A 26,699-nucleotide genomic window follows, 5' to 3' on the forward strand; every position below is an offset into this window, starting at 1 on the left:
CAGAACCTCTGTTGTATTCCCATCTAAATATTTAGTTTCTTGATGAGGAATTTTAAGGTACTTTTTCCGGTTTCCAGTAAAGCCCCTGTACCTCAGTCTGTATCAGAGCTTCCCCCCACTGCACCATATCTCCTTTACATTGGTAAAGTGCTTCTTTGGCCCTTTGAGCTTTGTGTGGGTGGTAGTTTCTCGGTGGTGTCTGACTCTTGGTGACCCCATGGACTGTAGCCCACCAGGCTCCTCCATCCATGGGATTTCCTAGACAAGAATACTGGAGTGGGTTGCCATTTCCTTCTCCAGGGGATCTTCCTCACCTAAGGATTAGACCTGGGGCTCCTGCCTTGCAGGCAGATTCTTCACTGTGTGAGCACCAGGGAAGCTTTAAGAGTCATGTATTCCTTCAGCATTTGGTGTAATGAGGCACTGAGTTTATCTCTAGGAGAAGCTGACCTCACAGCTTGGGAGCTGAGCAGTTAATGCCAACTTATTGGCTGGATCAGATTTCTATTTGAGTTTCAATGAAAGGGTCTGCAATCTTCAGCTACCACTGGTGAAGTTCTCTGATTCATCCCTGAGATGGGATGTTCTCGCTCTTATGCTCTTTCCCAAACTCTGCAACCAAGCACTTGGCTACCAAGTGCGCAGTGGGAGGGGCACAGAGTACAATGGGATCCACGCCAGACATGTGAAGAGCTGCCTTTGAGAGCTCGTGGTGAAAGGCATCACGCCTTTTCTCCTGACTCCAGCTCCTGCGGCACCTGGGGGCCTCAGAGCCTTTCCAGCGCATCCATCCAGACAGCCCCTCCAGTGGCTCTGGGTGTTTTCCAAACATAGGATGTTATCACTGGCACCTTGACTGCGACCCTTTGGGTTTTGGCTTTTAGTTGAGCGGTTCTGGGTTTTGTTCAATCTTTGACTCCAGTTGCCTTCATTCTGGATTTTTGTTTTGCAGAAACCAGTGTGAAGGTCTATACTACGAAGTACATGGAAATGCTTGAGGAGAAGCTGCACAGGTAAGGAGGGTGATTTCTTCCTCACAGACTCAGTGGTGCCTCTGGATCCTTCATTATAACAGAATTTAGTGAAGGCAACGAAAAAGGCTAGCCAATTCGTCATAAATTCGCAAAGTAAAACACACACAGAAAGGAGTTCTTTGAACCCTGTAACAGAAGAATCAGGTGTCATACAAACATCTCCTAGCACTTTTTTCTTTTTATAAAATGTAAGTAGATTAAGATGTTGAAAAGTGTCTGAGGGAGATCACAAGAGAGTTTTCATGTTTCAGAAGAAGAGGAAGAATCTTCCTTGGTATGTTAAATTCAGAATGTATGCCTCGGTCTGTCTTCCTGTTCTTTTAAATGTCTGAAGTGGGTGTTATGGATGTTGACCTCGCTTATATGTGTTTTGGAACCATAGAAAAATGCCCATCTTAGGTTCTGTTTTGAATCTTGAATCAAAACCAGCGTGAAAATTCTTGTGCCTTTTTTCCTTAACCCAATTAGGCATTCAGATTTGAGAAACATTAGGGATGCTGCGGCACGTCAAGATGTTTCTGGAGTTTATGGATATGTACTCATGAAAATAAACCCCAGCCACCAGGCTCTGTTCCTAATTAAGGAAACACGTACAAAAATGTAATATGTGCTTTCTTCCCTGGGACTCATTTAGCTTTATGGAAAATGTTTTGCTACTATTTTGGAAATTGTTAAGTAACTCTTTAAATAGGCTACGCCTTAAACCTTTGTCTGCCAGGGTAATGCCGTCGGCTAAAATACTGCTTCTCCCTTAAGATGTTAAGAGGAGCTGCCTTGCTGAGCTCTGCTCTGCAGGGTGGATTCTAATGCGTGGAAAGCAGGTTCTTCCAGCCCTAGAGGTGGGGAGGAACTATGACAAAGGTAGTCAGTAGTGTGCCTGGGGTGAGAGCGTGTGCAGGTGAGAGGCATCCTCTGAGGCGAGGTCTCTCCGCCTTAGAAAGTAGGGTGCTCACCTGGCTCAGGTGTGCTGCCCTGCCTGGCACTTGCTCTCCCACGTGTTCTGCTGGGGAAGGTTTCTGCACATCCCTTTTGGTCTTAACTCTAGTTATCATGTTTTAGCCATAAACAACACACACACACCCCAAGTGTTCCGTTAGGTGACTGGACGGTAGGTTGGGGTTGTAAGATGTGGGTATAGCTAGAGGGTGCCCCTTTATTGGTTTTTTATTGGAGGATGATTGCTTTCTGCCATACAACACCGTGAATCAGTCATAAGTATATGTATTCTCTCCTTCTTCCCCCCATACCACCCCCTTGATCATCACAGAACGCCAACCTCACCTTCCTGTTTTTTAGCAGTTTCCCGCTACCTATCTGTTGCACACACGCTAGTACATACATGTTGGTTCTACTCTCTCAACGTGCCCTGTCCTCTCCTTCCCCTGCTGTATCCACACGTGCATTCTGTATATCTGCACCTCAATTCCTCTTCTGCAAATAGGTTCATCAGGACTGTCTTTCTAGATTCCATGTGTATGTGTTAATATACTATATTTGCTTTCCTGACTTACTTCATTCTCTATAACAGGGTCCAGGTTCATGCACCTCACTGCAGCCGATTCAAATTCGTCTCTCTTCATGACTGAGTGATATTCCATCACACGTACATGCCACATCCTCATCCATTCATCTGCTGATGGGCATCTGGGTTGCTTCCATGTCCTGGCTGTTGCAACAATGCTGCAAAGCACCCCTTTAAATTGCAGCTCTATCACTTACCAATTGCCTGACCTCAGGGAAGCATTCACCTACCTTCAGTTTCTTTATCTATAAAACTGATGGTTGGGAGTGTGCATTTTATTGTTCACTGAATATAAAGCTCTCTTATGGTCAACTGCCAACAAACGTCCGTTCCCTTCGCCTCTTGCTACTTTCCGGCCTTCCTTGCCTTAATCGTCAAACTGGCTGAACAGTCATGCACAGCCTGCATCTTTTCCCCTCCAAGCCGGGCCCCTCTGCTGCGTATGCAGTCAGGGAACGGCCCCTCACCCAGCTGCTCGGGCCGTCCCACCTAACACCTGTGCGGAACCAGGGCCTCCATTCACTACCCCTTCCCTCCTCTCTCCCTTGGAGTCAGTCCGCAGTCCTGCCACGTCAGCCCCTATAGGATCCTCTTGCCTGCCTGCATTCACCACGCCAGTGTGGGTCTCCCTGAATGACTCTCACAGCTGCTTTTTACATGTTTTCTGAATCCATTGTTGCCCTTTCTACCCCATTCTCCAGCTGATCTTGAGGGAGCATGTTAAAATACAGATCTGGTCCTTATGTATCCCCTTCCTCCTAAGGATAAAGGTTAAATGTCCCACCCGTGGCTCCTGCCATTCTTCCGTGTGGCCTCTGTGCGAGGTCGCTTAGTATCAGCCATCATCACTGGTCGCCACCCTACTGCATGCCTGCTGATTCTCTTGTTTCTTAATGCCACTGTGGTGTTTTTCTAGAGAGAACATAATTCAGAATGGAAAATGGTCAAGGGACCTTGTTCAGGGAAGAATTAGGCTGAACCATGTGAAATTACTGATATTAGACCATTTTGACCTAGAAAATGACAATTTCTTATGGTTCAACCAAATATCTAGTGATCTGGAGTCATCTGCAGTGGTCAGATGCTACGGCCTGAGACTGGCCAGTCTGCTTCCCCATGACGCACCAGCCCATGTGTGGACATGAGAACTCTCACCTCCTCTTTGGCATATGCTCCAGGGGGGCTCTCTCATCTCCACCCCACCAGCCCTCCATCTGTATAAGCCTTGTTCATCTTTCACGTTGTAGACATCTTCTCTTTGAAGCCCTCCATGACTCCCCCGGACCAAGCCATGTGCTTGCACTGAATTAGTCTCATTTTCAAAGTGCTTAATGTCAGGTATGGAAGATTACGTGTCTTGTTCTGCATGTATCCTCAGTGATTTGATAGGTCGGAACAGTTTAGAGTGCCAAACAATATCTGCTGAGTGGATAACTGAACAGACGAATGAGCGAATGCTGCCAATCTGTAGACACCGCGGTGTCCTATCTGTCACCTCTTCAGCCTTCTGAATGCACGACGGACGGACGTTTGTGACTTGGGATCTGTCAGCCATTTCCAGGGACCAGGGTGGTGGCTGGCTACCTTCCAGCCTACTTCCTGAGGGCTCTCTCCATGACTGTTTCAAGTTTTGAGGAGGTCTGGCCCACATTTGTTTGAACTGTCGTGGTGGAAACACACGAAGAGACAGGAGAAAAGGCAGTGGGGTCTGTGATCTCTGAGCAGTGGACAAAGGAGCAGAGAGAGGCTGGGAACTGGTACGCCCCCAGGGGCATCCTGGCAAATTATTGCTGCCTCAAAGCAGGAGGCCAGCCTGGGGGCCATGGAAGTGTGGTCATGGTTGGCCTCTCCCTCCCAACACAGAACCGCCCTCCCTACCGGACTTGATGAGTGATAGTTGCACAATCCTGCTACAGCCAGTTCTTTCTAAGAGAATCAATGTTTTAAAGCACAAAAGCAGTTTATAGCTCTTGATATGGTTTGCATCATGGTGGCTGCTCAGTTAACATTGCAAGATGTTGACAAGAGCAAGGTGATAGATGCCGATGAAAATCTTGGTTATTGATTTGCAGTGTTTGTAGTGTCTCTTGAACATTCAGGGGTTTAGAAGGACAGTGCTGATAAATGAATGAACTGCTCATTTCCCGACGAAAGTTGTTGAGGACACGCTTTACCATCAGTGTCACCGCGAGATTTGGATCTGGCCAGTCGTGATTTCAGGGTTTCCCTGGTGGCTCAGTTGGTAAAGAATCTGCCTGCAGTGCAGGAGACCTGGATTTGATCCCCGAGTCAGGAAGGTTCCCTGGAGAAGGAAATGGCAACCCACTCCAGTGTTCTTGCCTGGAGAATCCCATGGACACAGGAGCCTGGCCGGCTACAGTCTGTAGGGTTGCAAGAGTTGGATACAACTTGGCGACTAAACCACCACAGTCATGCTTTTGGAGCCACACCTAAATGACAACAACGTCTTTGTTGAGACCTGGACACTCAGGTACTGAGACAGACTGGGGTGGGTTCAATGTTCCTCTCCCTATCAAGAAAGTCAAATGAATCAGAAATTAGGAAATAATGGATGCTGTCAGCAGCCCAAAGGGATCTCCTCACAGTACAGAACAAAAAGTGAGCAAATATTAAATAGGGGTTTCTAGTATATAGTAACTGAGAAGGCAGTGGCGAGCCACTCCAGTACTCTTGCCTAAAAAATCCCATGGACGGAGGAGCCTGGTAGGCTGCAGCCCATGGGGTCGCTACGAGTTGAACACGACTGAGCAACTTCACTTTCACTTTTCACTTTCACACATTGGAGAAGGAAATGGCAACCCACTCCAGTGTTCTTGCCTGGAGAATCCCAGGGATGGGGAAGCCTGGTGGGCTGCTGTCTATGAGGTCACACAGAGTCGGACATGACTGAAGTGACTTAACAGTGTAACAGCAACAACAGTATATAGTAAACAAATAATTTGCCTATTGGTAATCTGAGTTATATAAAAAATGGAATTTCCCTCTAAATTTGAATGTTTGTAAAAACATTAAGAAGGTTTTTAAAAATCTGATTTTTTTAAAATATAATTGTATTATTTCTTGATGAGATTACAGTCAATTTTATTTTTTCTTAAAAGTTTCTGTATTTTCTTTCTTTATTTTTTTATTTTTATTTTTACCTTATTTTACTTTACAATACTGTATTGGTTTTGCCATATATTGACATGAATCCACCACGGGTGCACATGAGTTCCCAATCATGAACCCCCCTCCCACCTCCCACCCCGTATCATCTCTCTGGATCATCCCCATGCACCAGCCCCAAGCATCCTGTATCCTGTATTGAACATAGACTGGCACTTCGTTTCTTACATGATAGTATACATGTTTCAATGCCATTCTCCCAAATCATCCCACCCTCTCCCTCTCCCTCAGAGTCCAAAAGTCTGTTCTATACATCTGTGTCTCTTTTGCTATCTCACATACAGGGTATGGTTACCATCTTTCTAAATTCCATATATATGTGTTAGTATACTGAATTGGTGTTTTTCTTTCTGGCTTACTTCACTCTGTATAATTGGCTCCAGTTTCATCCATCTCATTAGAACTGATTCCAATGTATTCTTTTTAATGGCTGAGTAATACTCCATTGTGTATATGTACCACAGCCTTCTTATCCATTCATCTGCTGATGGACATCTAGGTTGCTTCCATGTCCTGGCTATTATAAACAGTGCTGCGATGAACATTGGGGTACACGTGTCTCTTTCAATTCTGGTTTCCTCAGTGTGTATGCACAGAAGTGGGATTGCTGGGTCATAAGGCAGCTCTATTTGCAATTTTTTAAGGAATCTCCACTCTGTTTTCCATAGTGGCTGTACTAGTTTGCATTCCCACCAACAGTGTAAGAGGGTTCCCTTTTCTCCACATCCTCTCCAGCATTTATTGTTTGTAGACTTTTGGATCACAGCCATTCTGACTGGTGTGAAATGGTACCTCATTGTCGTCTTCATTTGCATTTCTCTGATAATGAGTGATGTTGAGCATCTTTTCATGTGTTTGTTAGCCATCTGTATGTCTTCTTTGGAGAAATGCCTATTTAGTTCTTTGGCCCATTTTTTGATTGGGTCGTTTATTTTTCTGGACTTGAGCTGCAGAAGTTGCTTGTATATTTTTGAGATTAGATGTTTGTCAGTTGCTTCATCTGCTATTATTTTCTCCCATTCAGAAGGCTGTCTTTTCACCTTACTTATAGTTCCCTTTGTTGTGCAGAAGCTTTTAATTTGAATTAGATCCCATTTGTTTATTTTTGCTTTTATTTCCAGCATTCTGGGAGGTGGGTCATAGAGGATCCTGCTGTGATTTATGTTGGAGAGTGTTTTGCCTGTGTTCTGCTCTAGGAGTTTTATAGTTTCTGGTCTTACGTTTAGATCTTTAATCCATTTTGAGTTTATTTTTGTGTGTGGTGTTAGAAAGTGATCTAGTTTCATTCTTTTACAAGTGGTTGACCAGTTTTCCCAGCACCACTTGTTAAAGAGATTGTCTTTACTCCATTGTATATTCTTGCCTCCTTTGTCAAAGATAAGGTGTCCATATGTGTGTGGATTTATCTCTGGGCTTTCTATTTGTTCCATAGATCTATATTTCTGTCTTGGTGCCAGTACCATACTGTCTTGATGACTGTGGCTTTGTAGTAGAGCCTGAAGTCAGGCAGGTTGATTCCTCCAGTTCCAATCTTCTTTCTCAAGATTGCTTTGGCTATTCGAGGTTTTTTGTGTTTCCATACAAATCTTGAAATTATTTGTTCTAGTTCTGTGAAAAAAAATCTGATTTTTAAAACTGATTTTATTTGCTATCAGTGTTAACGCTGCCAGATATTTGATGCACATAAAATTATCTCAACTATGTTATTTTATATGCTTAGGATATCTATTCCATCAAGTATAATTGTAAATAGGTCAATAGTAAAATCATTATTTGTAAATTACACCCATAAACTCTTTATTTCATGTAACATACATGAAAATAACGTGGGTTCTCCGTCCCGTCCAACTCTTTGCAAGCCCATGGACTGTAGCTTGCCAGGCTCCTCTGTCCATGGGATTTTTCAGGCAACAATATTGGAGTGGGTTGCCATTTCCTCCTCCAGGGATATATACACATATGTGTGTTTATATACACATTACACAAACATACAGTCTTGCATTTGAAAAATAAACATTTCATAGTTCTTATGTTTATTTGGAAAATTCCTTTTTAGTAACATGACACTGAGTGAAAATTCATGGATAAGAAGCAGGTGATATTCTTTCTTTTATATCAAACCTTATGATTTGGAGTGACTTGGAGGCTGGGGAGAATCTGGCTTATTATTTCTCTATCACTGAAAGGCAGAGAAACAACAAACCTCTGGCAAATACACCTGTTCTCAAGAAGAAAAGGAACTGATGACAAAAAAATCTGAGTTCCAAGTTGGGTGCATGTATGTTGCTGCTCAGTTCAGTTCAGTTCAGTCGCTCAGTCGTGTCCGACTCTTTGCAACCCCATGAATCGCAGCATGCCAGGCCTCCCTGTCCATCATCATCTCCTGGAGTTCACTCAGACTCACGTCCATCGAGTCAGTGATGCCATCCAGCCATCTCATCCTCTGTCGTCCCCTTCTCCTCCTGCCCTCAATCCCTCCCAGCATCAGTCTTTTCCAGTGAGTCAGCTCTTCGCATGAGGTGGCCTAAGTACTGGAGTTTCAGCCTTAGCATCATTCCTTCCAAAGAAATCCCAGGGCTGATCTCCTTCAGAGTGGACTGGTTGGATCTCCTTGCAGTCCCAGGGACTCTCAAGAGTCTTCTCCAACACCACAGTTCAAAAGCATCAATTCTTTGGCGCTCAGCCTTCTTCACCTGTTCTATAAAGGAGATGGGATTTGTGGATTTTCCCCACCTGTTTCAGAGGTGTCCCACCTCCCCCTTCTCTACAGCCAGGGAACCAGGAGGGTGGCTGCTGTCAGTTACAGAGTCGTGGTCATTTCACAGACCCACTCCCTCTGGGATTTCCTGTCTGCTCCCACTGCTGCTGCTCATTAAAGCATGTAATACCTCCCTCCTCCTGTCCCCCCACCTTCCTGTTTAGTACACTCTGCCTCGGCAGCCAGAGTGACTTTGTCACTGCTCTGCTTACAATCCTTCCAGGCTCTTTCGCATCCAGCATAAAGCCCATAATCCCCATCCAGGCCCCCAGGGCTCCCCATGAGGGGCCTTCAGCCTGCTGTCCACCTTGTCACTGTGATCCCCACCCTCACTGGGTGCTCAGTGCTCCAGAGGAGCCTGCGCTCAGTTCCCCAGTTCACCCCCAGCAGCATTTTTTGGGGAGTCCTCCCCATGCCAGCCCCTGGGTGCACCCTCACCCCCAGACTCAGCACAGTACCCCTTCTCTCCAGAGCCTCTCTGGCCTCCTCTTGCCTCCTTCTAGGTCCCCACAGTGGGAGTCACTTATAGCAATCTGTTGCATTGACTTCTGTTTTATTCTCTTGGACTGTGAGCTCCTTGAGAATGAATGGGTTCCAGGCCAAGCTTGCTTTGTGTTCCAAATGGCTGGCATGCTGTTTGGCATGGGGTAAATATTCAATAAAATTAAGAATGCAAGAGTGGATAGATAAATAGCTACTGTATCTTAAAATGTTATTTTCAGCTATTCAATTCAAAAAATCAAGGCAGCTTAAGAAGATGCAATGCTCCAGAAATCCATTTGTCTTGCCATAAAATCTTAGTGAGATGAAATAGAAAAGGAAAAAATCTACTCTTAATGAGTCTTCTCCACTTCTTTTACTCCTTGGGTTTACAGAGGTATGATAGTAATTAAGCATGATATTTTGGCTTCAGTCACGTTCACTTACAGCTGAATCTTGCTTGAATTTCTATTTTCTCAGTTGTTATTATTTGAGGGTTCCATTTGTTCATTTGTTTTATTTTTTAGATTCCACATAAAAGTGAAAGCATACAGAATTTGTCCTTTTCCATCTGACCTATTTCACTAAGCATAATACCAACCCAACCTCCCCCCGGCATAGTCCATACATGTTGCAGATGGCCAAATTTCATTCTTTTTTAATGGCTGAGTAATATTCTATTGTATATAGAAGATGTGGTATCTGTTTTCTCAAATATTATATATTCTCTCTTAACCGTCTTTCTCACAGAGGCAAAAGGAATATTCAGAGGTCTTGTAGATGAGTTTCGTTTTCATTGATTATATGTTTTCAGTTCAGTTCAGTTACTCAGTCGTGTCCAACTCTTTGTGACCCCATGCACCACAGCACGCCAGGCTTCCCTGTCCATCACCAACTTCCGGAGCTTGCTCAAACTCATGTCCATCGAGTCGATGATGCCATCCAACCATCTCATCCTCTGTCCTCCCCTTCTCCTTTCCCAGTCTTCAATCTTTCCCAGCATCAGGGTCTTTTCCAGTGAGTCAGTTCTTCGCATCAGGTGGCCAAAGTATTGGAGCTTCAGCTTCGGCATCAGTCCTTCCAATGAATATTCAGGACTGATTCCCTTTAGGATTGACTGGTTTGATCTCCTTGCAGTCCAAGGGGCTATCAAGAGTCTTCTCCAACAACACAGTTCAAAAGCATCAATTCTTCAGTGCTCAGCTTTTTTAGTAGTCCAACTCTCACATCCATACATGACCACTGGAAAAACAATAGCTTTGACTAGATGGACCTTTGTTGGCAAAGTAATGTCTTTGCTTTTGAATATGCTGTCTAGGTTGGTCATACCTTTCCCTCCAAGGAGCAAATGTCTTTTAATTTCATGGCTGCAGTCACCATCTACAGTGATTTTGGAACCCAAGAAAATAAAGTCTGTCACTGTTTTTATTGTTTCCCCATCTATTTGCCATGAAGTGATGGGACCAGATGCCATGATCTTTGTTTTTTGAATGTTGAGTTTTAAGCCATCTTTTTCACTCTCCTCTTTCACTTTCATCAAGAAACTCTTTAGTTCTTCTTCGCTTTCTGCCATAAGGGTGGTGTCGTCTGTGTATCTGAGGTTATTGATATTTCTGCCAACTTTTATCTTGTTTCTAAACATGTATGGAAGTAATTTATCATTGTCCAATGGTCAGCTCACCTCTGTGGCTCATGGGCACCAAGCCCTCCACCCTAAGGCTCCGCTTAGACTTGTGGAATCTCTTGTATACATGCCTGATAGTAAAATTTCTCTTTTTTCTACATTTTTTCCCCGAAGTTAGATGTTAAAAACTGCCACAAAGTATAGGTGCAGTTTAGTGGATTATAGGTTGTTTCCTTGTACTCTTCTGTGTTTCTCAAGTAAGTTTTTTTTTTTTGAATATGCATCATACTTTCACAATCAGAGAAGAAAGCAGAAAAATCATTAAAGTCTGTTTTGAATATGGCAGTAATTAGATACTTTTTTTTATAGGCCTTCTTAGCATGAGAGGGACAATCAAACACTCCTTGATCTTAACCTGAAATTTACTTAGAGACTGATATATTTTTCCAAAGGTGGTTTGGTTCTTTTTTAAAAATTAATGTTTACTTTCTGTTTATCTTGCAATTTCAATATATTCAGCCTACAGGGAAGCGGTAGCTCAGGAAATTCACTCTGCCTGGTGGCTAGCAGAGAGAGGAGCTCCGTAGTGGGTTCAGCCTAGACCCCACCACCTTCCTAGCTTGTCTGTCTGGACAGCTCTGCCTTCAGCCCAGTCATTTGTGGGCAAAGCTGTCCTCGGTTCTAAGCCAACACGGTCTACCATGTGGAGGACATCAGGAGACTAAGGCATCATTTCTCTGCCCACAGGGCGTGCCATCTGGACGGGGAGCAGCACTGTCCACGTGCACCTCAGGGTTTAAAGTCTGTCCCCTCACCCGAGGCTCCAGGAGCCCATCAGTCAAGGCTAAAAGCAAGTGTTGATGACCAGGTACCCACCGTCTCAGGAAGATGGGAATTAGGGCTGAGGATGGGGTCTCTAGAACACTTGTTTCCTAGACAGCTGTGTGTGAGACGGTCCCGTAGGATGTGGGGAGAACACGTTAGCATTTCTGTTTCACTTTTTCATTTCACTCATTTGGGTTTTGTCTTTGAACATGCTTTGTATGTGTATAGTGGTGGTGGTTGTTTTTCAGCTGCTCAGTCGTGTCTGACTCTTTGCAACCCCATGGACTGCAGCACGCCAGATTCCCTGTCTTTCACTATCTCCTGGAGTTTGCTCAAATTCATGCCCATTGAGTCTGTGATGCTATCTAACCATCTCATCCCCTGCCGCCCTCTTCTTCTTTTACGTTTAATCTTTCCCCGCATCAGGGTCTTTTCCAATGAGTCTGCTCTTCGCATCAGGTGGCCAGGGTATTGGAGCTTCAGTGTATAGTGGTACCTGCGTACAGTTTATCCAATGTGTGAGTGCGTTTGTCATTTTCTCACTGATGAGCGCCTGCATAATAAAAAACAGTCAGAGACAGTGCTGAATTAGTGTTCACTTATTTTCCAATACTGAGTCCAAGGCCACATTCAGTATATGACCATGCTATGCAGCAGCCCTCTTTGTCTTCACATCCGCAGAGGAAAAAAGGAGTTAATTCTGTAAGAGGAGAGCCGGCTCTCAGATGATACAAAGAAGATGAAAGAGGCAGAGGCAAGCGGACAGAAAGGGCAGGATTACAAACAGCATGAGAGAGGGAATTTCAATGTGGAGCTGTTGGTAACGTCAGGCAGGAATTCAGGAGCCTTGTTCAGGTGTGTGGTCCTCAAGAGCATAATAGCTGACAGCCCAGGCGGCCGCTTATCCGGGGAGTGTGGTCCACACTCGACTGAGCGGCACTTGCTTCCGGCCGTTCAGCAGCTTCCCAACAGGAGTTTAACAATGAATAGAATTCTTTGGGGTTCCACATAGAGTGTTCTTTATTCTGAATTATGCAAGGTGATTTTGACGTTTCCGTGCACCTGGAACAATCCATTTTCAACCCACATTGACCTTATTACAAAGGCTGTTGAGGGAAGTGACTGTAAGAAGTGGCAGCCAGCAGATAGGCGACCGGCTGCCACGGGAACCCCTGCCCCCCAGGTGCAAAGAGAGAGAGAGCTGGATGCCCCCATCTGCGTCTTGCACTCCGGTTTTATTGTTTTGCTTCTGACCTTGGCCTTCCTCCTCCCCCTCTTGACAGGCACACGTCAGACATGTTCCTCTCTCCGCAACCTCACTGCTTCTCCACGGCCTCGTGCCCTTTGTTCCTCCTGAGTCTCCTGAAGGCAGGGTCTCAGCTCCTCTCTTTTCCACCTCGGTTTGCCTTGCCCCTCCTGTGTTCACCTCCGTCCTCAGTTGGGAGCTGTTTGTGTTTGCGTCAGCTCGACTTCTTTCCTCTTTGTCTGTCTGTGTCGTCTCCCTGTGTGTGTCTCCGTCTCTCTCTGCTCTCCTCCCTCTCTCTCTGCTATCCTCCCTCTCTCTGCTCTCCTCCGTCTCTCTGCTCTCGTCTCTCTGCTCTCCTCCGTCTCTCTGCTCTCGTCTCTCTGCTCTCCTCCGTCTCTCTCTGCTCTCCTCCATCTCTCTCTGCTCTCCTCCGTCTCTCTCTGCTCTCCTCCGCTCTCTCTGCTCTCCTCCGTCTCTCTCTGCTCTCCTCTGCCTCTCTCTGCTCTCCTCCCTCTCTCTCTGCTCTCCTAGTCTTTCTCTGCTCTCCTCCGTCTCTCTCTGCTCTCCGTCTATCTGCTCTCCTCCCTCTCTCTCTGCTCTCCTCCGTCTCTCTGCTCTCCTCCGTCTCTCTCTGCTCTCCTCCATCTCTCTCTGCTCTCCTCCGTCTCTCTCTGCTCTCCTCCGTCTCTCTCTGCTCTCCTCCGTCTCTCTCTGCTCTCCTCCGCCTCTCTCTGCTCTCCTCCCTCTCTCTCTGCTCTCCTAGTCTTTCTCTGCTCTCCTCCGTCTCTCTCTGCTCTCCTCCGTCTATCTGCTCTCCTCCCTCTCTCTCTGCTCTCCTCCGTCTCTCTGCTCTCCTCCGTCTCTCTGCTCTCCTCCGTCTCTCTGCTCTCGTCTCTCTGCTCTCCTCCCTCTCTCTCTGCTCTCCTAGTCTTTCTCTGCTCTCCTCCGTCTCTCTGCTCTCGTCTCTCTTCTCTCCTCCGTCTCTCTCTGCTCTCCTCCGTCTCTCTCTGCTCTCCTCCGTCTCTCTCTGCTCTCCTCCGTCTCTCTCTGCTCTCCTCCCTCTCTCTGCTCTCCTCCGTCTCTGCTCTCCTCCCTCTCTCTCTGCTCTCCTCCCTCTCTCTGCTCTCCTCCGTCTCTCTGCTCTCGTCTCTCTTCTCTCCTCCGTCTCTCTCTGCTCTCCTCCGTCTCTCTCTCTGCTCTCCTCCGTCTCTCTCTGCTCTCCTCCCTCTCTCTCTGCTCTCCTAGTCTTTCTCTGCTCTCCTCCGTCTCTCTGCTCTCGTCTCTCTGCTCTCCTCCGTCTCTCTCTGCTCTCCTCCGTCTCTCTCTGCTCTCCTCTGTCTCTCTCTACTCTCCTCCATCTCTCTCTGCTCTCCTCTGTCTCTCTCTGCTCTCCTCCCTCTCTCTGCTCTCCTCCGTCTCTCTGCTCCCCTCCGTCTCTCTCTGCTCTCCTCCGTCTCTCTCTGCTCTCCTCCGTCTCTCTGCTCTCGTCTCTCTGCTCTCCTCCGTCTCTCTCTGCTCTCCTCCCTCTCTCTGCTCTCCTCCCTCTCTCTGCTCTCCTCCCTCTCTCTCTGCTCTCCTCCCTCTCTCTCTGCTCCCCTCCGTCTCTCTCTGCTCTCCTCCGTCTCTCTGCTCTCGTCTCTCTGCTCTCCTCCGTCTCTCTGCTCTCCTCCGTCTCTCTGCTCTCCTCCGTCTCTCTGCTCTCCTCCGTCTCTCTCTGCTCTCCTCCGTCTCTCTCTGCTCTCCTCCGTCTCTCTGCTCTCCTCCGTCTCTCTCTGCTCTCCTCCCTCTCTCTCTGCTCTCCTCCCTCTCTCTGCTCTCCTCCGTCTCTCTGCTCTCGTCTCTCTGTTCTCCTCCCTCTCTCTCTGCTCTCCTAGTCTTTCTCTGCTCTCCTCCGTCTCTCTGCTCTCGTCTCTCTGCTCTCCTCCGTCTCTCTCTGCTCCCCTCCGTCTCTCTCTGCTCTCCTCCGTCTCTCTCTGCTCTCCTCCGTCTCCCTCTGCTCTCCTCCCTCTCTCTCTGCTCTCCTAGTCTTTCTCTGCTCTCCTCCGTCTCTCTGCTCTCGTCTCTCTGCTCTCCTCCGTCTCTCTCTGCTCCCCTCCGTCTCTCTCTGCTCTCCTCCGTCTCTCTCTGCTCTCCTCCCTCTCTCTCTGCTCTCCTCCCTCTCTCTGCTCTCCTCCGTCTCTCTGCTCTCGTCTCTCTGTTCTCCTCCCTCTCTCTCTGCTCTCCTAGTCTTTCTCTGCTCTCCTCCGTCTCTCTGCTCTCGTCTCTCTGCTCTCCTCCCTCTCTCTCTGCTCTCCTAGTCTTTCTCTGCTCTCCTCCGTCTCTCTGCTCTCGTCTCTCTGCTCTCCTCGTCTCTCTCTGCTCTCCTCCGTCTCTCTCTGCTCTCCTCCCTCTCTCTCTGCTCTCCTAGTCTTTCTCTGCTCTCCTCCGTCTCTCTGCTCTCGTCTCTCTGCTCTCCTCCATCTCTCTCTGCTCTCCTCCGTCTCTCTGCTCTCCTCCCTCTCTCTGCTCTCCTCCGTCTCTCTGCTCTCGTCTCTCTGCTCTCCTCCCTCTCTCTCTGCTCTCCTAGTCTTTCTCTGCTCTCCTCCGTCTCTCTGCTATCGTCTCTCTGCTCTCCTCCATCTCTCTCTGCTCTCCTCCGTCTCTCTCTGCTCTCCTCCGTCTCTCTGCTCTCCTCCGCCTCTCTCTGCTCTCCTCCGCCTCTCTCTGCTCTCCTCCGCCTCTCTCTGCTCTCCTCCCTCTCTCTCTGCTCTCCTAGTCTTTCTCTGCTCTGCTCCGTCTCTCTCTGCTCTCCTCCGTCTCTCTGCTCTCCTCCCTCTCTCTCTGCTCTCCTCCGTCTCTCTGCTCTCCTCCGTCTCTCTGCTCTCCTCCGTCTCTCTGCTCTCCTCCCTCTCTCTCTGCTCTCCTAGTCTTTCTCTGCTCTCCTCCGTCTCTCTGCTCTCGTCTCTCTGCTCTCCTCCGTCTCTCTCTGCTCTCCTCCGTCTCTCTCTGCTCTCCTTCCTCTCTCTCTGCTCTCCTAGTCTTTCTCTGCTCTCCTCCGTCTCTCTGCTCTCGTCTCTCTGCTCTCCTCCCTCTCTCTCTGCTCTCCTCCGTCTCTCTGCTCTCCTCCGTCTTTCTCTGCTCTCCTCCGTCTCTCTCTGCTCTCCTCCGTCTCTCTGCTCCCCTCCGTCTTTCTCTGCTGTCCTCCGTCTCTCTGCTCTCGTGTCTCTGCTCTCCTCCGTCTCTCTCTGCTCTCCTAGTCTTTCTCTGCTCTCCTCGTCTCTCTGCTCTCCTCGTCTCTCTGCTCTCCTCCCTCTCTCTCTGCTCTCCTAGTCTTTCTCTGCTCTCCTCGTCTCTCTGCTCTCCTCGTCTCTCTGCTCTCCTCCGTCTCTCTCTGCTCCTTCGTCTCTTTGTCCTCTGTCTCTCTCTCACTGTTTCTTGCTCTGCTTCCCTCTCTGTTGTGCCCCATCACTCAGTCATGTCTGACTCTTTGCGACCTCACGGACTGTAGCCCACCAGGCTCCTCTGTCCATGGAATTCTCTAGGCAGGAACACTGGAGTGGGTTGTCGCTTCCTCCTCCAGGAGATCTAGCCAACTTAGGAGTCGAACCTGCATCTCCTGCCTTGTCAGGCAGATTCTTTCCCGCTGCGCCACCTGGGAAGCTCGCATACCACACTTGATCTTAGTTTCTGTCTGTTTCTCTGTCGCTTTATCTCTCTCTTTGTCACTCTGTCTCTCTCTGCCTCTCCCTATCTCTCTCTGCCTCTGCCTCCTTACTAGCAGGAGACGCATAGGTGCAGAGGCTAGGAAGTAAAGACATCACCCCTTTCATTCCTGCCTGTTTCGCCATCGCTCTGCTGCTCTGACTCCTGTCTACCCATTCCAGACTGTACTAAGGAGCTGTTGCCCACGGTGATTCTCATCCTCTGGCTCCTGTCTTGTGTTCTGTTTCTTGCCTGTCCTTTGACTGCACCGTCTTGGGTCATGAACTTCCTTTTGTGTTCATGTTCTGCCTTCTCACCTCAGTTGCCCACTTGGGGCTCTGTCTGTGCACCCAGAAGATGCTGTGACTCCATCCACTGTGGATAGAGACACTGTAGCAAGTCCATGCTTCCTTATAAAACCAGATAGGTTGATCTGACATGGCATAGATACTAAAGCCTTCATGGAAATATTCATTGTTAGCTTTGCCCACTTTTGAATATTGAAACAATTTGGTTATACTATCTAATTTTCCAGGGGAGACAAAGATCTAGAATACCTTACTATTTTGAGGGGACTTTGCTAGTGGTTAAAAAATCCACCTTGCAGTGCAGAGGACATGGGTTTGATCCCAGGTTGGGGAACTGAGATCCCACGTGTTGAGAAACAGCTAAACCCAAATGCCACGTCCATATTGCGCATCTGCACTGCGACAAAGGAAGGGTCCTGTGTGCTGCAACTAAGACCCAAGGCAGCTAAATAAATACCTATTAGGAAAAATGAAATAAAATGCCTTGCTATTTTGAGAGTCAAACTGATAAGAAATCTTAAAGCACTTAATTCTACAAAGGTCTACATAATCACTAACATGTAACCATCGATTGTTCACATCAAGAGGCTGCTTAGTTCTTCACTTTCTGCCATTAGGGAGGTATCATCTGTGTATCTAAAGTTGTCGATATTTCTCTATGCAAACTTGATTCAAGCTTGTGATTCATTCAGCCCGGCATTTTGCATGATGTACTCTGCATAGAAGTTACATAAGCAGGGTGACACCATACAGCCTTGATATCCTTTTTGCCCAATTTTGAACGAATCTATTGTTCCATGTCGTGTTCTAAGTGTTGCTTCTTGACTTGCACACAGACTTCTCAGGTTTCTCACACACACACACACACACACACACACACACACATGTATATATATTTCAGATTTGTTTCCATTATAGGTTATGACAAGATATTGAAATAGTTCCCTTTGCTGTACAGGAAGACCTTGTTGTTTATCTATTCTATTTATAGTAGTGTATATCTGTTAACCCCAAATTCCCAATTTACCCTTTCCCCTTTTGGTAACCATAAGTTTGTTACGTATGTCTGTGAGTCTGTTTCTGTTTCATCAATCAATTCATTTGTATCCCTTTTTTAGATTCCGAAAGGAAGTGATATTGTATTTATCTTTCTCCGTCTGACTTACCTCATTTAGTGTGATCATCTCTAGTTCCATCCATGTTGCTGCAAAGGGCATGACTTCATTCTTTTTTGTGGCTGAGTCGTATTCGGTTGTAAATATGAACCACGTCGTCTTTACCCGCGCCTCTGCTGATGGACACTGAGGCTGCTTTCCTGGCTTGGCTGCTGTACCTAGTGCTCCTATGAGCATCGGGGTTTGCGTATCTTTTTGATTTATAGTTTTGTCCAGATGAAGACCTTCTCTGGGGGCACAGATGGTAGTGAATCTGCCCGCAGTGCAGACGACCCGTGTTTGATTCCTGGGTCAGAAAGATCCCCTAGAGAAGGAAATAGCAACCCACTCCAGTACTCTTGCCTGGAAAATCCCATGGACGGAGAGGCCTGGTAGGCTACAGTCCACGGGGTTGCAAAGAGTTGGACACGACTGAGTGACTTCACTTTGTCCAGATATGTGCCCAAGAGTTAGATTATTGGATCATTTTTAGCTCTATTTTTAGTTTTGTAAGAAACCCCCATACTGTTATCCACAGTGGCTACACCACTTTACACTCCCACCAACAGTGTAGGAGGGTTTTCTCCATGCCCTGTCTAACATTTATTATTTGTAGACTTTCTGACCATTGTAGTTTTGCTTTGCATTCCTCTAATGATTAGTGATGTTGAGCATCTCTTTATGTGCCTGTTGGTCGTTTATATATGAGAAGACAGGTCTTTGCCTGTAGCATCAGAATTAAAAGCGTGGACCAAAGATCTTGGTCGCCTGTCACCATTTTCTGCCCCTGATATTTCAGCCCTTCATTGGACGCGGGGCTATTCTGAAGAGATGGCCTGAAAAATGAAAAAAAAAAAAAAAGATGACTGTGATTTTGTGTAATAGGAAATGGACAGGAGATTGACTATTACTTAAAACAGAAGGCTCTGCTCACAGACTCCACTGTGGCTTGTGCTGTTCAACCCAAAGTGTGTGTTTTAAATCAGCGATGCGCTCACTCTGCCCACTGAGATCAATTAAGGAATCAGTCAATATTTAAGGAGGCCTGAGGCTTGGCATGACGCCCGGTGAATCCTCTTTCTTTACTCTGTTCAGTTTCAGTGGCACCAAGCTATTCCATGGCCATCACTGTGTGAACCTGAACTTCAGGCAGGAGTTGGGGGACGTTATGTTCATTGTGCTCTCTGGGCCCCTGTGCCTTGACCCTGGATACACCAGTGTGCTCCACTCTGTGCCTGTTTCAAGGGGCCTGTCACATTCTTTAAAAGTTGATTATAAGAAGAAAGCTGAGCGCCGAAGAATTGATGCTTTTGAACTGTGATGTTGGAGAAGACTCTTGAGAGTCCCTTGGACTGCAAGGAGATCCAACCAGTCCATCCTAAGGGAGATCAGTCCTGGGTGTTCACTGGAAGGGCTGATGCTGAAGCTGAAACTCCAGCTAATCAATAGGGATGTCCAAACTAAGATGATTTTTACAAGCTCAAGAGAAACCATTATAGCTTGAGTGTTTCTGATGCGTTTTGGCAAGGAGCTGAGAAATCTTAAAGAAAAATTAATTGCTATATCGATGGAAACCCCAGTAGGTAGATATCCAATTTGTCATTAATTAAAACGAGAAGACTTTTAATGATTCAAGGAAGCATTGTCAAGATTGTGTGATAGTTTAATTTGCTAACGTGGTATGAACCTGTTAGCTTCAGACGCATGATTAATACAAGTGACGCTCCTCCTGGAATTTCTCCGACACTCAGTTTCAGCGTGCAGTCATTTTTAGAGTATGCTCGGTGCTCCTATCTCACGTGTAGTGAAGTGACAGTTCTGCAGTAACCTTGGCAAAGGTAGGTTAGACGAAATAGTACACATACATTGTGGCTCATTTTTGCTTGTGTTTTCCTCCTCACTCCCCTATCATACAACAGCTGTGTGAACGTTAGCTGCAGAGCAGGCTACAGACTCTCTCTGTGCTGGCCTGCTCCCCTTCCACCTAGGAGTTCAGCCCAGGGTGGGCTCTAAATCCCCGATTCCAGCCTTCTCAGGTGGGAACTAGCCTTTTTCCTTCTGTGGCGTTGATATAAGGATGCCATTTCTTGAACTGGAAGAATTGTATGTGATTATACTATACGTGTGTATATGTGTTAAGTTACTCAGTTGTGTCCGACTCCCTGTGACCCCGTGGACTGTAGCCTGTCATGCTCCTCTATCCGTGGGATTTCCCAAGCAAGAATACCTGAGCGAGTTGCCATGTCCTCCTTCAGAGGATCTTCTTGACCTAGGATCGAACTTGCATCTCTTGAATCTCCTGAACTGGCAGGTGGATTCTTTACCACTGCACCGCCTGGGAAGGGCCCTGACGGTATTATATGCTAAGCCTAAATAGATAACTTTGTAGCTCTCATTCATTACCCAACAAGGCCTTTTAGTGATGCTTCTTTTTTGCTTTTTAAATTTTATTAAGTACAGTTGATGAAGATGAAGTACATCTTTAAGATATTGTGTTAATTTCTGCTGTATAGCAAAGTGACTCAGTCTTTTATATATATATCTATATATATCTATCTATCTATATATATTCTTTTCATTTTCTCTTCCATTGTGGTTTATCACAGGATATTGAATATAATTCCCTGTACTATACAGTAGGACCTTGTTGTTTATCCATCCTATATATACTAGTTTGCATCTGCTAATCCCAAACTCCCAAGCTGTTAGTTGTGCTTCTTAAAATAAAAGTTTCCCAAAGAAATCATAAAATTATTTAGTGAACAATGTGGAAACAGACTTGTGACAGTTACACAAAGCAGTCCGCCTGGGTGTTTTTCTCTGTTATTCTGAGTTTGGGGCAGCAGGGAGAGGTGGCCCAGTTAGGAGCTGTGGTTCTGCCCCAGGCACGTCCCACCTGGGCAGGCTGGTCATGGTGCCGCATCACTTCGCTCTGTAAGTGAACTCAGACCTGTCTCTTTTCACTGGCACTTTGTCTCTAAATTTTCTTGGTTTACAGCATTCGGTGGAAGCTATTTTTGTTTTGATGATGAGGGTTGCCCGCCCTCTGTGGTTACCGGGAGGAGAGGGTTCTCAGTGTTGCTTCGGTGCGCACGTGCTCGCCTGGGCGGCTTACTGGAGCATGAGGTGGGGATGCGTTTGTGCAGGTGGTCTCACCCTCCTGCTTGCTGAGGGGCAGGGTCTCACCTGGAGTGTTTCATCTGATCCTGTGTCTCTGTAAGTGACTACAAGTCCTTTCAGTGAGAAGGAGCCACTCCAGTGTGTCTGAGTGACTTCCGAATGAATTTGGTCCCACCTCTATTTCCTGGGCTGTGAGCACATGGGCCATTATGTGGCAGCTGTGATAACGGGGCCCTGACTTCTCAAGGCACGTTAGTCCATCCAGGAGGGCCTCTCCCCTGAGATCAGTGGGGCAGCGTCTGGAGACTCACATCCTGAGAGAGGGACTCGTGAGAGCAAACCAGCCAGCAGCGTGGCCCCAGACTGTGCTTCCCTGTGCAGGCCTGACCCTTGATGACGGCCCCAATACTTTGGGACAGGAGGATTATGGAGGCAGATCAAGAAAGCAGGCATCAGCCTGTTGCTCACACAGTCTCTGCTGAGGCATCAGTGTCACCTGAGCTGCAGGGTAAGAAAGGATGGAATGAAACCAGCTATAAGGTTTAGGGGAAGGCTAATACGCTGCTTCTGAGAGCAACGACCGTATGTCATTTCTAGGACAGAGTCCCATGTGAGGCCTGCCGCTCGGACTCTGTCTCCTCCTCCTGTGCCTTTTCCACGCACACCCTAAGCAGTCTGGCCCACGGTGTCTGATGGAGCCCGACCCATTATAACTTTGGGGAATGTGCGGCTAACCAGGTCAGTGTCTTGCTCTTTTTTTAAAAATTTTTTTAATTTTACTTTACAATACTGTATTGGTTTTGCCATACATCAACATGAATCTGCCACGGGTGTACACGTATTCCCAATCCTGAACCCCTCCCACCTCCCTCCCCATACCATCTCTCTGGGTCATCCCAGTGCACCAGCCCCAAGCATCCTGTATCCTGCATTGAACCTGGACTGGCGATTCGTTTCTTATATGATATTATACATGTTTCAATGCCATTCTCCCAAATCATCCCACCCTCTCCCTCTCCCACAGAGTCCAAAAGACTGTTCTATACATCTGTGTCTCTTTTGCTGTCTCGCATACAGGGTTATCATTAAACCATCGTTCATAAATTCCATATATATGTGTTAGTATAGTGTATTGGTGTTTTTCTTTCTGGCTTACTTCACTCTGTATAATCGGCTCCAGCAAGTGTCTTGCTCTTTTAAGGAATAAGTAAGCACTTGAGAGAAGGCCACAACTTTATTCAAAAGTGTGAAAATGAGAATTCCTGGGATGGGGACTGTGGTTCAAGATAATTTTGATGAGGGTGCTTCAAAGCCACCACATCACGTGGGCCATGAGTACACTGTGGATCTTGTTCCCACACACGGGAATGGGCATCTCTAAGGATGTGACTTGTAAACATTATCTACAATCCCTCAATGCCTCAGTTAGTCTCTCTTCCGCTCAAAGTCCTGAGTTCAGAACTGTGGAGTTTTTGTTGTTGCCATTGCCTCTCTTTTCTTTTTTTAATGTGGGAGCTTTAGTTGCGGCATGTGGGATCTACTTCCCGGACAAGGGATAAAACCCAGGCCCCCTGTATTGGGAGAATGGAGTCTTGGCCACTGGACCATCAGGGAAGTCCCGGATCTGTGTTAACTGTATAATCACAGGCATCTCTCAGGCTTGGCCCAACGGTGAAATTAACAGTGAAATTAACATTTCCTTACCAATGGAGACGCAGAATCAGGTTGGAAGCCAGGCATCTGTTTACACAAAGAGTTGTTTTAGTAACAATAATATGAGCCACTATATAGAGTACTCAATATTTTCAAGGCTGAAGAAGTCAGTCAGTTCAGTCGCTCAGTTGTGTTTGACTCTTTGTGATCCCATGGACTGCAGCACGCCAGGCCTCCCTGTCCATTGCCAACTCCTGGAGTTTACTCAAACTCATGTCCATTGAGTCGGTGATGCCATCCAACCATCTCATCCTCTGTCATCCCCTTCTCCTCTTGCCTTCAATCTTTCCCAGTAGCAGGGTCTTTTCAAATGAGTCAGTTCTTTGCATCAGATGACCAAAGTATTGGAGTTTCAGCTTCAACATCAGTCCGTCCAATGAATATTCAGGACTGATTTCCTTTAGGATGGACTGGCTGGATCTCCTTGAGTCCAAGGGACTCTCAAGAGTCTTCTCCAACACCACAGTTCAAAAGCATCAGTTCTTCAGCAGTCAGCTTTCCAACTCTCACATCCATACATGACTATTGGAAAAACCATAGCTTTGACTAGATGGACCTTTGTTAGCAAAGTAATGTCTCTGCTTTTCAATATGCTAATCTAGGTTGGTCATGACTTTCCTTCCAAGAGCAAGCGTCTTTTAATTTCATGGCTGCAGTCACCATCTGCAGTGATTTTGGAGCCCCCAAATAAAGTCTGACCCTGTTTCCACTGTTTCCCATCTATTTCCCATGAAGTGATGAGACCAGATGCCATGATCTTAGTTTTCAGCCAACTTTTTCACTCTCCTCTTTCATTTTCATCAAGAGGCTTTTTAGTTCTTCTTTACTTTCTGCCATAAGGGTGGTGTCATCTGCATATCTGAGGTTATTGATGTTTCTCCCGGCAATCTTGATTCCAGCTTGTGCTTCATCCAGCCCAGCGTTTCTCATGATGTACTCTGCATATAAGTAAAATAAGCAGGGTGACAATATACAACCTTGACGTCCTTCTTTCCCGATTTGGAACCAGTCTGTTGTTCCATGTCCAGTTCTAACTGTTGCTTCCTGTCCTGCATATAGAAGAGGTCAAAAGCTAGAAAATCAGCATTTTAATCATTGACAGGCTGCTTAAGAGGTGAAGGACTTTCCTTATTCCCACCGTAAGCTGACACTCTCTTTCTCTGAACCTGTGACTGTTTCTGTGGTTCTGAGTTAGTGGTGACCTTTTTTTCCCCCTGCAATACTACTGAAATATATAAAAATTTTATTGAACATTGATTTACAATGTTGTGTTAATTTTGGCTGTACAGCAAAGTAATTCAGTTACTCCTATGTACATATATTATCTTCTGTTATGTTTTATCACAGGATATTGCATACAGTTCTCCATGCTGTACAGTAGGACCTTGTGTGTCCATCCTATGTATAATAGTTTACATCTGCAAATGTCAAGCTCCCAATCAGTGACCCCCTTGGCAACCACAAGTCTGTTCATGATGTCTGTGAGTCTGTTTCTGTTCATAAATGATTTCATCTCTGTTGGATTTTGGATCCCATATATAAGTGATACACTGTGATATTTTTGTCTTTCTGACTTACTTTGCTTAGTATGATAATCTCTAGGTCCATCCTGGTGGTTGCAAATGGCGTTACTTCATTCTTTTTATGGCTGAGTAGTATTCCGTTGTATCTGTGTACCATATCTTCTTTATCCATCCATCTGTCAATGGACTTCTAGGTCGTTTCTGTTGTTGTAAATAGTGCTGCTGTAAACACAGGGGTATGGTAACTCTTTTAAATCTAGTTTAGCATTATAATAAAAGGAACCAATAATACCAACCTACGGAGTAGTAATTTTCTCCAAGAAGTGTCAAAGCCTACAGAATAATTTGAAAGATATTTTAGGCCTTGCTCACTAGTGTATTTATTAAGTGTCTAAAGAGTGCTTCTTGGCTCACTGTGTATTCTTAAGTCTTGTGGCTTCTGAAACAGGAGGGAGGCTAGGCTGTAGCGGACACTGTGGTCCCCTTCACTCTAGTGTGTCTCAGGGCTAATGTCCTAACTATTTTGGTGCAAATGAGCCTTCAAGTCCCATCTCCAACTATGTGTGTTACTCCAAACCCTAAATGAAGTTGAGACAGCACAGTGTGGGGGGAGGGGTGTTTTTTAAACTATTGATTATTTCACAGCCTCTGGGCATCAGCAGGGACTCCAGCTTCCTGATACACAATGGCACCTGTTGCTACCAGTTAGCAGAGAGGAGTGTGCTTTTGAGAAGGAGCTGACCCCAGGAGAGGTACTGAAAATTTCTTCATGAAGAAGGAACTGGTTTGACCTTTCTTGTAGCTGCTGTAGGAGAAGTATCTTTGGGACAGGAAAAGGAAGTTCCCTCTTCAGTTTACATAGGATGGTAAGAGTTGTGATGCTCTGTTCCATGGTGAAGACTCAGACACAAGGACAGAAGGACAGAAGGACCATAGCGTGTTTGGAGCCTGAGAGACCAGCCAGTCATTTTCCCAGGACGTGGCTTATTTCTTGACAGCTTCCCTGCTGGGCTCACTCAGGACCTTTGGTTTGAATTGCTCATCATCGCAGGAGACCATCAGAAGAAAACAATCAAACAGACACAAGAGTTTTTAAGCACTGAATATTGGTGATTTAAATAGATCCTAAATACTTGTGTCACAAATACATTTTAGAGGATTCATTAATTCAAATAAAAACATTATGATTGAGACTGTCTGGAGAAATTATTCAAATATTTGCTGGAAAGCTGGAAATGACATGCAATGATGATCTATGTAAACAGCTGACCTTTAATAAGAGATATTGTATGAAGGTAATAGGAGAAGGCAGTGGCACCCCACTCCAGTACTCTTGCCTGGAAAATCCCATGAATGGAGGAGCCTGGTGGGCTGCAGTCCATGGGGTCGCTAAGAGTCGGACATGACTGAGTGACTTCACTTTCATGCATTGGAGAAGGAAATGGCAACCCACTCCAGTGTTCTTGCCTGGGAGAACCCCAGGGATGGAGGAGCCTGGTGGGCTGCCATCTATGGGGTTGCTCAGAGTCAGACACGACTGAAGTGACTTAGCAGCAGCAGCGTGAAGGTAATCCATGAAACACTTGAGATAGATTATTTAAGTGAAGCCTCCCAACAACCCGGTGAGCTGCAGGCTCTGTTATTATCTGAATATGTAGGGACCTGAGGCTAGCAGAGATTAAGCGCCTTGCTTCAGGGGCCTCAGGGTGTACACTATGGCTGTGTAATCTGTCTCAAACCCCCTAAGAGTTCTATTCTCCAAGGCTAATGTTGGCACAACATTCTGGAGTTGGGTATGGGACAGAGGTATGAAACTTGGAAACAGTGTCTTAAAAATGAACTATTTTTTTTTTTTACTTCCCTGGTGGTCCAGTAGATAAGAATATGCCCGTCAATGCAGGGGACATGGATTTCCTGGTCCAGGAAGATTCCACGTGCTATGGGGCAACTAAGCCCGTGTGCCACTGAGCGTGTGCTCTGGAGGCCTGGAGCCACAGCTACTGAGCCTTTGTGCCGCAGCTACTAAAGCCTGCACACCCAGAGCTTGTGCTTTGAAACAAGAAGCCACAGCAATGAGAAACCTACGCACCACAATTCAAGAAAGCCCACGTGCGGCACCGTAGAACTACAGTAGCCAAAAGTAAATAAAGAAAAGCCCTTTAAAAATGAACCATTTGGTTTAAATTTCCTTAGTAAGACTTTATTTAAAAATCCCAACTATTGTGGAAATTTTCAAACATATGCAAAGCTAGGGAAATTATAAAGAAGCCCCCTGTGCACATCTCACAGATCCAACCATTTTCAGTACGTGGCTGAGCTGGTTTCAACTGTCCTCCCCTCCACTTCACCACTGTCCTGGTTTCCTACAGCTGCTGAAACACATAACCATGAACTAAGCAACGTGAAAGAACCCAAACTGACTCTCTCCCAGTTCTGGAACCCAGATGTAGGTCTCACTGGGCTACAGTCAGGGTGTTGGCAGGGCTGGTTTCTTCTGGAGGCTCCAGGGGAGGATCTGCTTCATC

The 26,699-nt window shown here is 46.3% G+C and overlaps 1 protein-coding gene across 3 annotated transcripts in view; it reads left to right on the forward strand.

Moving 5' to 3' along the window:
• The window catches only part of DISC1 (DISC1 scaffold protein), a 434,500-nt gene that overhangs the window by 334,327 nt on the left and 73,474 nt on the right, over positions 1 to 26,699 (forward strand). For 2 of the 3 annotated variants that reach the window (XM_012104955.5, XM_060406817.1), the window contains exon 10: positions 953 to 1,013. In XM_012104955.5, coding sequence (XP_011960345.4) covers positions 953 to 1,013 — 61 coding nt within the window. Of the gene's footprint in view, positions 1 to 952; positions 1,014 to 2,562; positions 2,849 to 26,699 lie in introns of those variants that run through there. The other variant, XM_042241165.2, reaches the window with a different exon arrangement.

The sequence above is a fragment of the Ovis aries genome, chromosome 25 (assembly GCF_016772045.2).
Source record: "Ovis aries strain OAR_USU_Benz2616 breed Rambouillet chromosome 25, ARS-UI_Ramb_v3.0, whole genome shotgun sequence".
Classification (NCBI taxonomy): Eukaryota; Metazoa; Chordata; class Mammalia; order Artiodactyla; family Bovidae; genus Ovis; species Ovis aries.